General features: G+C 43.0%; 1 protein-coding gene across 1 annotated transcript; it reads left to right on the forward strand.

Annotated features, from left to right (window-relative positions):
- The first annotated feature begins 2 nt into the window (after positions 1-2).
- On the forward strand, positions 3-17,720 carry ACOX3 (acyl-CoA oxidase 3, pristanoyl). The gene is made up of 19 exons (XM_078599525.1): positions 3-158; positions 756-849; positions 1,648-1,808; positions 2,533-2,766; positions 4,839-4,913; positions 5,169-5,258; positions 6,198-6,341; positions 6,834-6,922; positions 7,094-7,190; positions 7,891-8,073; positions 8,668-8,790; positions 9,050-9,170; positions 9,839-9,961; positions 10,748-10,852; positions 11,297-11,412; positions 12,561-12,735; positions 13,433-13,500; positions 14,097-14,183; positions 14,592-17,720. The coding sequence occupies exons 3-19, from the start codon at positions 1,671-1,673 to the stop codon at positions 14,709-14,711; spliced, it is 2,088 nt and encodes a 695-aa protein (XP_078455651.1). The 5' UTR covers positions 3-158; positions 756-849; positions 1,648-1,670; the 3' UTR covers positions 14,712-17,720.
- Positions 17,721-17,809: the final 89 nt, after the last annotated feature.

Below are 17,809 nucleotides of genomic sequence, written 5' to 3' on the forward strand. Positions count from 1 at the left end.
GGGAGGCGTTCGCGTTTCGTAAATGCCGACCAGCCCCCTGGACTGTACTGTGGGTCATCGCTCCGCTTTAACCATTTACAACAAAAAGTGCGCGGAGACGTCGTGAGCGGCGAGACCCAGAACGGGAAGCACGGACGGTAGAGCGAGCAGCAAACCCGGTGGGTTAATCTCGTGTCGCGGTGTGGACACCCCTCACCACCAACCCTCACCACCCCTCACCACCACCACCCCTCACCACCACCACCCCTCACCACCACCACCCCCCTCACCACCACCACCCCTCAGCACCATCACCCCTCAGCACCACCACCCCTTACCACCACCACCCCTCACCACCACCACCACCCCTCACCACCCCTCACCACCACCACCACCCCTCACCACCACCACCACCCCTCACCACCACCCCTCACCACCACCCCCACCCCTCACCACCACCACCACCCCTCACCACCACCCCTCACCACCACCACCACCCCTCACCACCACCACCCCTCACCACCACCACCCCTCACCACCACCACCCCTCACCACCACCACCCCTCACCACCACCCCCACCCCTCACCACCACCACCACCCCTCACCACCACCACCACCCCTCACCACCACCACCCCTCACCACCACCCCCACCCCTCACCACCACCCCCACCCCTCACCACCACCCCCACCCCTCACCACCACCCCTCACCACCACCACCACCCCTCACCACCACCACCACCCCTCACCACCACCCCTCACCACTACTCCCACAGAGAGGGCAGGTTGCTCGTGCCCGTTGAGTGCCGAATACCAAAGAGCAAGCGCCGAGGTTGGGGTGGAGACGTGGCCACCGTGCACCTTGCACAGGTGAGTGCCTCCTGCAATCGTCGATTGAGCCGCAAAGGCAACGATCCACGCACCATCCACATTGCCCCGCGACATTCACGGTCAGCCGGCATTTGTTTAGCGGCTCAATTAAAACGAGAGCCTCTCTCAGTGACATGCGTACCTGTCAACCCCTTATCAGTGCCCTACCTTATTACAGACCAATTCCAGATTATTATTGATCACCCCGTGTCCCTTATACATCTCAACGTTCATCCTACAAAGTCCCATCACAAGGGAGAAACACAAACAAATAGACATTTTAAAAACGAAATGTTCCTTTACAAAAATACGGGTACATCGTATGGGTTGACAGGTATGATAATATGTTTGGATCAGTTTGAGTGAGTAAAATGCCAATGTGTATCGTCCACCCTCCACCAAATGAATAATGTTTTTTGTTTCTCGAGCACACCGCTAGTTTTTGGATAACGTAACATTTCACAGGACGACATTTCGCTGGGAGTTTGTGAATAAACACTTGAGTTGTGATTTCTTACAAATATGTTTTCAAGCCGCACTCAGCTGTCTGCTGGATGTCTCTCAATTTAAATAAATGAGTTTTATATAGAACATCAAAGTGATCAAAATCAATCGATTGGCCTTGTGGGACAGGTATGTTCCACAACTGCCAACTGTTGTGTTTTTCGAGTACGTCATGTTCCTGTGATGTATTTTTTTAATCATGTGCCGATATTTGTTCCTATTGATGGTTTTTCCCCTTTTGTTGAGTCTGATTTTAACTCGGGCCACTACACATCCGTGTCCCCCGTGTTGCAGTGCGTGTGTGGTGGAGTTGCAGCATGGCGAGCGCCATAGACGATGGACTTCTCTTCCCGGCCATGCCCAGGGGGCCCCTGGACTCGTATCGTGCAAAGGCGTCCTTCGACTGGAGGCAGATGGCCCTCTTCTTGGACAGCGAGGAAATTCTGCACTTCAGGGTGCCTTGTTTAAATGTTATTTTTTGTTAATGCAGTCAGGAAAAAAGTTTGCAGACACTGGATAATAATTGAACGTTGCCATTCTCGACAAATAAAAATATGCCGAGCTTTAGCCTTTGAGAGGGGTCGGCAACCGAAATAATAAGAAGAAACATTTCTTTTTCGAATTCGGTATAAAACTCAATATTTCAAGAGCCGCAATGTATGTGAATTACGTCACTAAGTAATCTGTAAAGAGCCGCACGCGGCTATAGAGCCACAGGTTGCCAACCCATGACCTATGACAACATCCCACGGAGTGCCCTCAGAAGCTGAGCAGGAGTTAAGCCAGAATAGTGCTTGGATAGGTGGCCACAATGCACGCCAGGTTATCATCGGTGTCTGCGGAGCTGTGCTAAGTTGTAGGCAGCACAGAGTAGCACAGCAAAATCCGTTGTACTGTGCTCCTGACCTTCAATAACACACACTGACCAGCATGACCTGCATTTCGTGGGGAGTCCTTCATCCAGCAGTGGAATGACAAAAGGGTTGTACACTTACAAAAAGTGGGCAGACATGAGTTAGTCAGACTTTTCAAGCTCCCTTACAAATGTACCGAGGCAATTGTGCCACAGTGCTATGTCATTTAGGCCACCTAGTCTAACTTAGTGGTGGGTTCACAAAACACGGTATGACATTGTCTCATATACGAACTGGTGGTGTTCCCTTTTATGCTTGTGTGTAGAAACTGGTGTTTTCTGTGCTGGAGAAGGACCCACTCTTTGCACAGCGGCCCGGTGAAGACGTGCCCATTGAGCGCAAGCGTGAGCTCACCTTCCTGCAATGCCGCCGTCTCTTTGAGTACGACTTCCTGCCCCTGGAGGATATGCTGCAGTGTCCCTTGAAGATAGTGGCCCTGAACGAGTGCCTTAACATGTATGGTCACGATAGCTGCCCCAAGTACCAGCTCAGCAAACAGGTGCGTGCGTCCCTTCCAATGTGTGGACAACAGTAATTTTGGTTCAGTGTACAAATGTCAGGGGATAACCCGTTGGATGGGGAGAAACGGTGACACGGTTGTTTGCGCGCTTCAACATGAACCCAGAAAACTGAGTTACATTCCCGTTCATGGGAATGGTATCTTAAACGGTGTTGCGTACCAGAGGTCGCAATCGGATACCCGTACCCTACCCGATACCCGGCTACCCGTACCCTGGTGCGGCCGGGTACGGGTACGGGTAGACCGTGAGTCACTGGTGAGTAACCGTTTGTCACTCATTTCCCAACGTCTTGTCTCTTCTCACAATTCAAGTTCCTAGAATCAACACACCCGTGCCTGCAACATGGCTTCATCCCAGAGGTCGCAATCGGGTACCCGTACCCTACCCGATACCCGGCCGGGTACGGATAGCTGGGTATCAGGTAGGGTACGGGTACCTGTTTGCGACCCTGGTGCGTACCCCTTCAGCAATTTGTCAAACCCCACTGACCAGCATGGTGAAGTAAAGTATAAAACACCCCAAGGCTGGCACAGCATGGGGAAGCCTTAATAAACCAGTGGATGACAGACTAATAAAGGGCTGTAGATTTAGATTTTTTTTTATTTTAACTAAATGGATAAACGTGTTACTAATCAATTGGCTAGTTTCATGATGCTTAAATGCAATAACATGTGAAATTATCATTAATTTCCTTGTCACTATATGTTTCACATTTTATCTCTTGTGTCCGTGGCTTATATGGGCATTAGTGTTGGGAACAGTGAGTACACCTAACTCTTTAGGATATTGTTAGTGGGGTGGAGCTGTGGCACAGTGGTTAGCAAACTGCGCTATGAACATGGCCACCTATATTCCCAGGTTAGGCTAACGTCAATAGCAAGTGATATCTGAACCTGTCCTGGGAACCCATTCTTCACAAACCTGCACTGACCAGCATAGTGAAGTAAGGTCAAACAGCCCCCATTACCGTCATGACATTAGGAGGGCTTTGTCCAACGGTGGATTGATCATGGTCTGTAAATTATATTTATTGTTAGAATTTGTCCATGATAATACCGTTTGTATGTATACATTTCTGTGTGTGTAAATACTTGCTGTGAAGTGGACATGGGAAAAAAAGATATGAACCTTGCTTCATGCATGCCGCACACACAATGTACACCCTCTTCTTATCCTGGCGGGCCATTAATGTTTAACTGAAAAACGCTTTATCTTTGGTCTTATCACATCTCAGCTCAGCTGAAATCCACAGAACCTCATTTTCCTTGAGGAAAATGTCATTAGCTTTCAGTCTGATGAGCAATTATGTGGAATTAATTACATGTTGGTAATCATGTGGAATTATTTTCAAAGAAATGCCTTTCAATTCTATTTTTTTAATTCCAGTTTTTCGGCATTTCAGCGAGCCTGCCACGTTGATACCAAAGAGATGAAAGTCCATTCTAAAGGTCATGGCTTTTTCAAAGTTTAGAATTGCAGTAATCACTTTAGACAAAGTACAGTATATGTGTGTTTCATGCCACGCACTTTGCATTATAAATTCCTTTCCAAATATGTTTGTTTTTCACTTTTGCAATAGAAAACGTAATCTTTGCAAAATTATTCATGAAACCATCGGCCAGTAAGTTTGACTTATTGCATGACATCTCTGATGGTGTTTTGCTCTATCTTAGCCGAGGAATGAATAACACTTGGGAAATTCGTCATGTTCTACGGGCTGTTTGTACTCGTGGTAGTTATTAATTATCACTGTTTGCTAATACTGTTAAACTTTGACCTTCACAGAACCAGTTTCCACGGTTATATTTTTCCCATTCCAATTTAAGCATTAGCCTTCATTGTATTTTATAATAAAAATGTTTGCTATAGTTCAATTCCATTGTGTTTTCTTTCAACCATAATCCATTGTTAATTATAATATAAAAAATTATGTAACAATACGATTCATAACCAAGCACAACGAGCAGCGTGTCTTGAGTTGCTGGCACTTGTGTTTTAAAATCACTGCTTTGAACCATTTCCTGAATGTGCTCTTGTGATATCTCTTTAGATGTTTGGTGGAACTGTAAAAAACTCAGGATCAGAGAGACATGAAGAATTTGTCCGCAAAACAGATTCAATGGAGGTGAGCGGAGATACGAATGAGCACTTTCCAAGTTTTCTTTAATGTTAACATTATAGTAAATGATGGTGTTAAAGGAATTTGTTGGAGAAACATAACACAACTAGTGAGGTCTTCTTGAAATACCTCCTCTGATTTTCAATCAAGTTTGGAAAGTTGCTTAATTATTGAAAGTTCACTGCACACCGAGTAACATAATAGTGATGTGAAGTAATGACACGTGCCATGAATGTCATGTAAAATACGTCTTTGTTACAGATTTTTGGCTGCTTTGCACTGACAGAGCTGAGCCATGGCAGCAACACCAAGGCCATGCGAACAACAGCCACCTATGACCCTAAAACACAGGTGAAGTCCTCACAGCACATTAAGAATGGACAATTATGTGACCAGCTGGCTCAGAGAACTGAGCGAGAACTGTTGAGATCCCCGGTTCAATTCCAAGCTGCTACCTGTGATTTAAACAGATTCTTGAATGTAGAGTGTTGACTGTTATCTGCCTTGTTCACTGGGGACTGCACATTAACCCATCTCATAAAATCTAGTCCTACACTAAATTTGGCGAAATCCCAGCCTGGTTGCACTGCTCTGCAAGAGATTTGATTGCATCCTTCGTCTTACGAGGCCAAAAGTGCAATTGGCATCAAACTGGGGGAAATTATTGTGACGTAAAAAACAAGTAAGACACAGCCAAAGCAGATTGTTGGACAGGCATGCATAAGAGTAGACAAGCATGGACAAGCAGACCCCAGAATTTGTATTGTGCAGTATTATAATATGCGATACTATTATGCCATCACGTGCTTTTTAGAGAGCCCTTGAATAGACACTAGCAAGTACATTATGCTGTATTCTAAGAAATAAAATGGTTCTGATGAAGCTACAAAATAGTGTGATTAGCCTTCTTTATGAACATGTGAATTTCATACGCATGAGTGTAAGTCTATGTATAATTGTTAACATATCCAATGTATTACTAATTACATAAATCATTATACCATCGCACATTATTTTAATATTATGCATATTAAAAGGGAGGTTCAAAAATACAGTGTTAGAAACATCACCTTGTGGAGCGCTATTCAAAGTTGTTGAAGTGCACAGTGATCATGTTGGTGCTTGTCTGGGGAACCTTCATCTTATTTTCATCACTAACTTACATTATAATGCTGCTTGTTTCTAAATATTAATATTTTCACACTTGGAACCATGTCTGCAAACACATGGCGGGGATGCATCTGTTGTCATTGAAGTGCCCTGTTGCAAAGTTTTTGCGTGCCCTGACAGGAGTTTGTGATCAACACTCCGGACTTTGAAGCCGCAAAGTGTTGGGTTGGGAACTTGGGAAAAACGGCAACGCACGCAGTCGTGTTTGCACAACTCTACACGCCGGACGGTCATTGTCATGGGCTACATTCCTTCGTGGTGCAGGTGGGTGGGAGACAATTTATTGGGTAATGGAGTTTTGTGTTAATTCAACAAAATATCTTTAAATGTATTTTATCGCTCTAAGAGGACTTCACAAAAAAAGCATGGCATAACATATTTTGTCTGCACTTAATTTGGATAAATTCAAGCTCTGAGAATGAAAATTATTGGTTTGGCTGTCATGCAAGAAGCCTTACTCAGTGGCTGTCCGAGTGGGAAAGTGCTGTCCCCTACTGTGGACCATAGGTCACGTGATGGGATCTCAGAAGTAGTTCTATGAGAGCCACTTACCCTGGGCCGCTCCCTATCACGAAGGGTTGCAATGCTTTGTTTCAGATCTAAATTGATGCTTCAACCCATGGTATGATGATAATTCAGATAATATGAGCAAAAAATATTTATAAATATTACAAATAAAATGTCAAATTTGGTGATTATGGGAATAATAATGATGGTAATTGAGGTGCTGATGGACGATGTCATCATGGTGTGTAGGTCAGGGACACAAACACCTTGCTCCCCAGGCCAGGCATGTTGGTGGGTGACATGGGCAAGAAGCTGGGAATGAATGGACTTGACAATGGGTAAAAAGATTATTATTTCCACTCACAAAATGATATGCAATTGTATAAGTAATCCACATTAACATTATTTGCTAAAAACAAGTTTTAAGAATATAAAAGTATGATTATACAATACACAAACACCGATAATGTTTTGTATACACATAATTTCTGCATGTTTGTTGTGTACAGGTTTGTTTCCTTTAATAATGTCCGCATTCCTCGAGATAATCTGCTAAACAAAACTGGCGATGTGACACCCGAAGGGAAATACGTCACCCCTTATAAGGTATCTAATGACAGTTGTCCTTCACATGCCCATTCCCACTCATTCGTCGTCATTCACATGTGTGTATCTGCAGGTGCAGTTGGTGTCACCTGAATAACAGTGGACTCTTATTGCATGGATGTAATGTGTTTTCATGCAACCATTTATTTCTATGGTTTACTGACAAAAAAATAGTTGACCGTAATGTAACCTATTTTTAAATAGTACTTCCATTTCAGGTGAATTATTGAAAATAATACGATGCATGATGTGTTGCTTCTCTTTGTGTCATTACTCAGAATAATGTTAATGATTCGGCACAACATTTTTTTTCAAACCCCAGTCCTCATATTCCACATACTCTGTTAATATTTGCTCCTATTCTGAACTCAAATGTAATTTGGGCAACTGTGATTATCATATACAGTTGCCATAGGTGAAGGTTAAAAAGTGGAAAGGCCTCCACTGGGAGAGAGCTCTAGAGCCCTTCTGGAAGGTATGTTGATAAATAGTTGCCCCGCACCTCCGATTAGTATGGTTGGCTAAGTAAGGTGTGGAATAAGTTCAACATACACATACAGTCATAATCTAAATATGGTTGCTGGGGAAGCTTGAGCAAGACCTAATGTTTGGGATCTGCTGCTTTAGCAGAGCCGCTTACTCTGCAACTTGTTTTTCATGTTTGATGGTATAGAATTGTGTTGGTTCTGCGATTCACTAGGACCCCAAGCGCCGTTTCGGTGCCAGCCTGGGCATGCTGTCTGGCGGTCGTGTGGGCATAACAGGCATGGGTGTGACCAACCTCAAGATATGTATGACTATCAGCATTCGCTACTCAGCTGCTAGACACCAGTTTGGCCCCACAGACAACCAGGAAATCCCTGTGCTGGAGTACCAACTTCAGGTAAATGGTCTACAGCTGCGTTACATGCTCACACAGTATAAGCTTAAACATGCATCGTAAATATCCATCCACAACTCTAGATATACATGTTTTTGTATTTGCTGTTATATATTTTATTCTTTGAAAATATGCAAATCCAAATTTGCATGTTATGTTTCTCTTAATATCTGTGGGTGTCTGGTTTTTCGTAATTGAAAGGCGGTTGCAAGTTCAGATCCTGGTTGAAGGTTGACACAGCATTTCTTCTCTGTTGGGACATCAAAATGAGTACCCATTTGTAGGGACATCCAAAAGTGGTTGTCCTTTGGAAATGAAGAATTTCCACCACTGGCTCAGGGCTGTAGATGGGATGTGACCACCACCCCATGCTAAATAGAATGGGAAACCACTCCGACTTTAAATACAATATGTGACTGGGCTGAGACCTTCAAACTCACTGTGGACAAGAATTAATTTCAACTTGGATAACTGCCTAAAGCTCAGACCCAGGATTATCAGTGGTTCTTACTCAGTGGTCTCACATGAATTAACCCCCTGCAGCATTTCACCTACACTGAATGTTTTTCTTATTCAATTCTTATTTACATTTTACAGCAATGGCGGCTCATTCCCTTTCTGGCTGCCACTTACGCCTTGAACCATTTTTCCAAAACGCTCTTCTTCAACTATGCAGAGTTGCAGATGGGGATCATGCAGAAGGACAACAGTGAAGGGCAGGTAGAGTTTGTCTATTTATTTACTTAACGATTTAAATTAATTTTTTAAACAATGTTGCATGCCAAACACGAGGAGTCTACTGTTACGATTTTCCGATTGAGAAATTCACGTCCAAAAATAAATTTGATGGAAATATTAAAATGAACTGCTTTATGGATATATGTATACGCATTTGAAGTGTTTATTCGTTTCGGTTATATTTTTTAATCACTGGATATCCCATCTTTCGTCTACAAATGTGACCCCATGGCGTGGACAGAGTGAGCTAGGCCGTGAGATCCATGCTCTGTCAAGTAGCAGCAAGGCCCTGTCGGCGTGGACCGCAAGAGACGCCATCCAGGAGAGCCGTGAGGCCTGTGGAGGCCATGGATACCTGGCCAGTGAGGGCCCTTCCTGAGCTCTACACCCATGACTCCTGACTCCTCTTGTCCTCTACACCCACCCCTGTGTTTCCACCCCTATCACTAAAAATAATCCTCCCCGTGGGCAGTCTATTTAAGCCATGCCTTGCTAAGATATGTTTTGATTTACAGTGGGCCAAGGGCTGATTTCACAATAGTTTCCACTTGCATGGGATTACGTAATCGTCAACACATCCCTCACGCGATGTGTTGAATATCACTGTCCCGTTGCCATCCCTGACAGTCCCCAGTGGTTGGCAGATGGGGACCCTGATGTATGGCAACGAGCTTGCGGAGGCTTTCATCCAGCCTTAGATTGGCCATGGCTAATCATGATGAAGAGAGCCCATTGATATGTGACATCCCACCTTTCAAAAGTGTCGTGAGTAAAATGACTGCTGCAAACATTGGAAAATTAAAATAATTGATCGAACAATATTTGAAACATTAAACGATTATCATTTTATTTAAAGATTCAATGAACGTCTCATGAAATAATGGCTTGAGCCATTTAGCATGGTTGCCTACGTACGGTGTGAAAGAAGTTCAACACGCATATATACAAGGCAGTATTGTGGTGCTGTATGAAAAGTTTCCGGGAAAATGTGCTCTCCTTGGAACCCTTGCGACTGTGTGCTGTGCCGCAGTGAACCGGCTGGGGGAGTTGCGGGATGGTAACGATCCCAACTGCACGTACGAGGGGGAGAACAACGTCCTCCTGCAGCAGACCAGCAACTACCTCATGTCCTGGGTCAATCGGAAGCCAGCAGGTGCGAGAGAGTTTAGGGAAATCACAATGAATGTGAGCTGATAGGGGGAATTGTGTATGTCCAAGGAGATGGTAGGTGAGGGACAGGCTGAGAGGTAATGGAATAAGGAATGTGCATGAGCAAGCAAAATGGAGCATTGTGCATGCAGAAAAGGCAGTCGGATGCATACTGGGAACTAGCGATGTCACCATGTGCATGTAATTGTGCCTCCACTTGGTTTATTTTAAAATTCTAGATTTGAAGCTTTCGTGACTGCACGGATTCATACTCTTTGTTTTTTTCGGTAAAGTCACATAGGTAAACAATGTAACGAAATAAATGAAAATAACTAAATTAAATCACGACGTTTCGGAAGCAACACAAGCCTCCTTCTTCAGGTGGAACACGCCACAGCAAAATCACTGTAGTGATGTGGCTTTCGAAACGTCGTGATTTAATTTAGTTGTTTTCATTTATTGTATTATTTTAAAATGTCTGTATGTTGTAGGCATGTCAGGCCACTTAGATTCGGTAATGAAATTACATTTGTACATTGATTAAATGGATCAAATAATATGTATGCGAGTTGAATAGATGTGATTCGTAATAAATTTTTGTTAGTGTTAAATATACGGTATTGCAGTTAACAACATTTTCCAACAATGAAACACAAACGACAAATTCAAACAAAAACTGTAAATAATTGATTCTTGAATCATGACCATAAATATTGACAATTCATCAAATTATGTGAATGTGAAGATGTGAGAAGGTGTGACTTGAGTGTTTTATGATTTGCACGAACAGACATCCAGTCGCCAACTGGCTCGGTGGACTTCCTCAGAGACCGCATCAGTATCCTGCAACAAAAGTTCTCGGCTAAAACAGAACAAGAATGTCTTGATTCGTCCAGTAAGAGAAATGTATCAGCTTTGTTCAATTGAAGTGTACATTTTACATTGAAAAAAACATTTAAATGTTGCATTTTCAGCCCGGGAAAGATTCGATATACAGTAAAACCTTGGATTGCGAGTAACTTGGCCTGCGAGTGTTTTGCAAGACGAGCAATTTTTTAAAATAAGTATTAATTTGATAAACGAGCGAGGTCTTGCAATACGAGTAGTACGTGTATATGCTTTGTCTGCCGGGCGTCACGTGATCACAACTGATATACGAGTGCTTTGATATACGAGTGCTTTGGATTGCAAACACGTTTCCGGAACGCATTATGCTCGCAATCCAAGGTTTTACTGTACTGTATTAACGATTCAAAAGGCTATGTAGTTTGCACTTTGTGAACACATTGCCGCTACAATTTACCCGTGTGACATGCCTGTTTGTGTTGCTGCATTGCAGTTCCTCTGGCGGCGTACAAGTGGCTGATTTGCTTCCTGCTCCGAGAGAGCACCAGCAAGTACGAGCGCGAGAGAGCGGCGAGCAGCTCTGACTTTGAGGCCAGGAACAACTCGCAGGCACGTATGCCATCACTTGTGGCCCAAAGACTGCATTGTGGCTCAAAGGCTGCATTGTGGCTCAAAGGCTGCATTTACAATTATAGAACTCCTCTCATCCGCGGCCCTATACCTCGCAACTTATTTTATCAGTGGAGTCCTCGCAACTATTATCCGCGGCACTATTTCATTCCTATCATATGCGATTATCCACGATTTAACTCGTGCATAGCAAAGCTGCTTCCTGACACTTGGCAAGGGTTTGTTCTCGTCTGACTTAGAAGTCACCAGCCACCAACACTGTCTCACTGGGCACGGGTCCCAGAAAATTACCTGGTGTTACTCAGGTGGGTCGTGAATTGAGAAAGTTTGGGAACCTCTGTTCGAAATGACCAAAATATGAACATGCACATGGCTACCAACAGGAGGTGCTGTTGCAGAACAGAAACTTAACATTCACCCCCCCAGGAACCTCATGACATCTTACTACATGCGGTGTTGTTTACTGCATTGATCGCGTTTTATATACATGTGTCTATTTCCAGAGATTGTCATGTGTTTTTTTATTTCATAAAGCACACAGCATGCACAGTAATTTATAAATATTAATCGCTCTACTTAGTGCACGTGCACTCGTGAAACAATAATAACGCATCACTGCAAGTATATCAACGATGTAGTTCAGCTCTCCGATGATACTGAGAGATTGGTGAACAGACATTTTGTCAATCCACTTCTGCACGAAGGCCTCACTATTTTCTTGGTTCTTTCGGTAAAGTCACGTAGAATGGAAATAATAAAAATAAAACATAATAAATTAATTCTCACGACGTTTCGGCCACAACGCAAGCAGCCGTCCTCAGGTGGAGAACAGGTCTGTCGAGAAGACAGAGTCTGAATGCAGTCACGAAAGCTTTAAATCGAAATTGAAGGCCTCACTACTTTATGTGGATCGTTGGGGACATTCTACCTTGTTATACCACGCCGGTCAGTGTGGATCGGTGAAGGCGATAAGCATAGACGCGGGAGCATAGAAGCAGATTACAACAATTAATTTCACTGCGCTACCCTCGGCTGCAGTGGACTTTTACATTTCTGTTAATGAAGCTAATTTATCTGTCTGCAGCCATGGTGCATGTTAGAACTTGCATTTCACTTGTTATGCACAGGTGTTCTACTGCCGCTCGTTGGCGATTGCATTTGTGGAGCACGTGGTGCTGGAGCGGTTCCACACTCTGGTGCACGACCCGGCGGTACCGGCAGGTCTGCAGCCTGTGCTGCACCGCCTGGCTGCACTCTATGGCCTCTGGAGCCTGGAGAAGCATGCGGCCACGCTCTACCAGGGTACCACGCATGTCACCGCCCCTCTGACATCCCTCACTGTCCAGTGCGGGCCTTGGCAGCTTCATGTCATCTGTGTCTGCATAGCAGGCAGTGCTCTAATGGCATTCTTGCAAAGGGGGCTCTATGGTGCTCTGCGTGTTTGACACTACAGATATTATAGAACGATATGGAATGTTAGGCTTGCGTACATTGGCCACTGAAAATAAGTTTTAGTGTTTTAAAAGTGGAGCACGACGGACAGATACAGGGCCGTAGTTGTAGTGCATCTAAGATGAACTTGTCTCTAGAATTCATCAAAATGATGAATGCTGTTCTCATCACTATAGGAAAACGTTAGACACATTAATTATTCATAATTGTAGTAAATTTTGCTCTTGCATCCAATTTCATCTGTTTTACTGCACGCTGTAAAAGCTGTCTGGCATTGTGTTGTAGGCATAGCCTTTCTCCAGATGATACATTAACCAAAAGTTCCTGGATGTCCTTGGAGCATTCAGATTCCACTGAAATTCTCGTTAAATTAACCCCAGTATTCTAACAGATCAATAATCTCTTTGGCTTGGCAAAATTACCTCTCCAGGATAAAAAAAAAATGAGATTTGTATGCCTTCATGGAGGATATCTGTCAATGATTAGGAAGTGTTTTTCTAATCTTTCACGAAATTTCGTTTCAATTATATTTTGCTTGCCGTTACAGGAGGCTACTTCATTGGCAGTGCTCCTCTGCAGCTCATAAGGAACTCAATCGTCCGCCTTTGTGCTCAGGTGCTTTCTCATTGTGCACTTTACCAGCGCCTACACTAGACACACTGAACCATGTTGATGGGTGTTATAATCTCAGATACTACTTCAAACTACATTAACATTTTGCATGTGTGGCATCCTAACAAGTTTCGATTTAAAGCTGTCGTGACTGCAGGGATTCATCTTTTTGGTTCTTTTGGTAAAGTCACGTAGAAGGGAAATAATAAAATAATAAAAATTAAACATAATAAAATACAATTCTCACGACGTTTCGGCCACAACGCAAGCAGCCGTCCTCAGGTGAAGAACAGGTCTGTCGGAAAGACAGCGTCTCATTCAGACTCATTTAGACGCTGTCTTTCCGACAGACCTGTTCTTCACCTGAGCACGGCTGCTTGCGTTGTGGCCGAAACGTCGTGAGAATTGTATTTTATTATGTTTTATTTTTATTATTTCCCTTCTACGTGACTTTACCGAAAGAACCAAAAGATCCTAACAAGTGTCAATTCAGTGTATTTTAGTTGCTTGTCGTGGAGTTCTTGAAATGTGTGCAGGGCAGTAGGGCATATGGTTATCTCTTTAATGTTTGTTACTACTCCTTGGCTTGTGTTTTGCAGTTAAAGAATGAAGCTGTGGCATTAGTGGATGTCTTTGCACCTCCAGACTTCATCCTCAACTCTCCCATTGGCCGTGCTGATGGACAGGTCATCATCCGCGCCTCTTCTCTGCTGTTATATATGCTTGTTAATTCAAATGTCTTGTTTAAAATTAGCACATCAGACAGTTTATTAATTCCTTTGTTTAAAACTAGGAATGATCCCACTCAAATTAACTGTTTTTACAAGGCAATGAGAACTATAGTAGACGCTCACTTGCGAACAATTTTCTTAACAAATAAACGCGACTTTCATTATATTTATTACAATTCATATAATCCCAGGACGTTTAATTTCTAAGTATGTTTTTTTTCCAATTTGTTCAGTGAGATCACTTAAACAATTATCGAAACAATCGCAACTAGTTGCTTAAGCCTTTCACGGAAAGCTCATGCCTCATTATTTCCATCATTTCCACCAGAGCCTTCATTGCCAATGGTCTCTTCTGTCCACCAGATCTACCAGAACCTGTGGAGCACCATGCTGCAGGGACCAGGTGTACTGGAGCGGCCATCCTGGTGGCAGGAGATGTGCTCCATCAAGACAGTGGTGGGCTCACTGCGCCCTAAGCTCTAGAGACTTGCACAGGAACAGCTACTTTACAGAGGAAGAGCCCAACAGCTCTCAAATCCAGACATTGCAACTCCTATCCTGGTAATCCAATCATTCGAAGTCTGCTGAATAATAAATGGTGAAATTCACATTTCTTATATCTTTTTTTCAGGGGTGGAGCAGTCATTCAATGATTAGCTTACTGCACTGTGCACCCTGGAAACCAGTGTTTTATTTAAGGCCACAGCTAGCATCAGCGATGAGTGATATATAATCTGCACCCCACCCCCTCTTCCTTTGAACCAATCCGCACCGACCAATGTGGTGAAATATGGTAGAAAAACCCTCACGGTAAGGCCTTCATCCAGTGGTGGGTTTACAAAGGGTTGTTATTATTTTAATATTATTTATCAGTTCATACATACTTGTTGTGCATGCTGATGAATAGTTAATGGCCATAGAGAGATTTGTCGAGGAAAAGTTGAAAAGACTTGCGATTAGTTTACAATTGGGATATATTTGTGAAAAGCTGCAGCAAAGAATGGCCACTTTAATGTTTTTATCATCCATACTTTAACGAAGACCTTAGATATGCATCACACTATTCATGAAGAATTTGGTTCAATTTACTCAAAAACAATGACGTTACTTTCACCCTATCTATCCCACGACCATGCCCCTCATTAAACATTTAGATTTCTTTGGTGCGAGTTACTGCTCTAGCGGCCTTTTGTAACTTTAAAGTTTTTGACTTTATTACACAGAGCATTGTACATTCATAAAATAAACTGTAATATATTGAATGTTTATGAGAAGATGAAAGGAAACCATTAAGCAATTCATTTCAAGCAATATACATGGTGTGTTTATGTACAACTCTTTTGTAAATCAACTGGTGGATGAGGACCTCTCCATGCCATGCAGATAATGAGGGTAATTGATCATACTGTTAGTGTAGGTTGGTGAAATCTGGGGCAGTATATGTGGTAGGATAAAAAGTCTCGAAAAAGCACTGCCGGCTACTGCTCATCACGTAGCCTGAAAGCCCGATGACCACTTTCGTGGTGATCACTCATCCAAATTCGATGCAGGCTCCAACTTACTCTGCTCAAGAGATCAGAGACATTACATGTGGTTTAATCATAGGTCGTTCCATTATACATTTGGGAAAATGCTGGATGATTAACTTGGTTGAGTTAAGTGAAGTGACTTTCATATGATTTATGCGCAACATTGCCTAATTTGGTCCGGAGACGTTGTGAATTCTTCCCCAGCCTGTATCGTGTCCCATTTCAGGAGAATAGCCATAAAGAGAGACATGCCTTCTTTTGGACCATGGAGGTCACTTTCAAATCAAATTGGCGGGAAGATGTAGCGTTTCGCCTTTTTGAATTCCCATTTGAAATGGATACATGTGGCCAGTAATAACTGCTGCTTTTCAGCCTTTTTGTCTTCGCTGCTTCGATGATTTTAGGTGGCAAATGAGCAGTTGTGTTGATTTTTATATTGCTGTATGTTCATATTTTTGCCAATCTATAGTGTATATGTGGGGAGCTGTGGTACGGTGCATAGTGCGCTGCACCTACGAATCCGGCAATCCGGGTTCGATTCCTGCTCATGGCCAACAAAAGTGTGGATTATCTGAACCAGTTATGGGCCTCCCCTAGGTCGACTCAGCCTCAAATGAGAACCTGGTGTGAGTAACGTCTCACTGGGGAGGCCAAGGCAGCCTGGGCATGGTGCTGGATAACCTATCCTCCACTCGGCAAGATAAGATCAGACAACCGGGAATGGCTCTTTTGTTGTAGCTGCTTTGCTAACAGTACTTGCCCCAACAGTCTGTTGAGTCTATACGGGGGGGGGGGGTATTTGTGTCGGTGCAAATATACCTAGTTCCATGACGACAGCAAAAGGAACATGCCTCTAAAATGAAGCACAAAGCTATTTACACGTGGAAGTGTTGAAATAGCAATAAACTCTTGTGGTCGTCAGGCACTGATGCAGACCATCCTTTTAACAGGGTGACAATGTGGCAATAATTATGAATCCAATGGAATGCGGAAAATCATGATTGTTTTAAATGCAAACAGACTATAAAAAGTGGTGCGATCTGGGGATTTACTTTCCTGCAAATCCCTTGCATTGACTTCGCTTGGCCTGCTGTTCAAGGTGCTCTCTTGGACGGTGGTGCTTGATTGGCTATGTTTGAAGCGTTTGGTTCTGCGGTGCTAGATGTCCAAAGAGTTCCGAGGCTAGAAGACTTGTGGGATGTGAACAACACAACCAATGTTCGGGCATTAAGGAGTTTTACGATGCTCGACTTACACGTGGTGTATTCGTGCCAAAGGGATTGCCACTGCTCACTTTAACACGTGGTTTCGTTCTGGTAGGTGTTCCAAGTGGGTTAATGATTTAGCCAGGATGAAAATAAAATAATATTAATGTTTTCACTTGGAACTTGGATTTGATTAACTGTTCTCATACATTTGGGTTTCATCTTGTTTACAAATTATTTTCTTAAGGTTAGTGAAAGACTAAGTGCCTTTGAATGACGATTACCAATTAAAATGTATCGGATTTCATACTTTCATGGATTAATATTTGTGGTGTAACGGTACATCGACTTATCGATGTTGATTCTTAAGCTCTCGATACATGCACCATTAATTTAGTTAAGAATCTGTTCGATTTGTATACTTGCAATGGATTCATGTGACCCATGCAGTCACTCGAGGCTTCCACAGTTGCTATGTAAAATTATAAAATAACGTGGCAACTGCTATTGTAAGTCTTCAGTTGAACACGTTTGAGATTTGTGACTGAATGCAAAATAGCTAGGTTGATGTTTGTGATCACTATTCAATGCGTATAAAATATCTCAAAAGTAGTATGATTTTTAAAAATGTTATACTGGTTTTGGGAAATTAGCTGAAACCACTGGTAGTAATTACGGTTTTAAAATGCATTGAGGTGCATTTGAAATGCATTCTATTGTAGGCTGAAATTTGAATTAAAAGACAATAAAACATGCAATGTGTATGTCCATCTTGTGGATGATTCTCAACACCAAGCCCCACTCGTTCCACATTTCCACTTCATTGTAGAAGTCGCAGGGTCCATAA

Source organism: Lampetra planeri, chromosome 12, assembly GCF_965212315.1.
Source record: "Lampetra planeri chromosome 12, kcLamPlan1.2.h2, whole genome shotgun sequence".
Classification (NCBI taxonomy): Eukaryota; Metazoa; Chordata; class Hyperoartia; order Petromyzontiformes; family Petromyzontidae; genus Lampetra; species Lampetra planeri.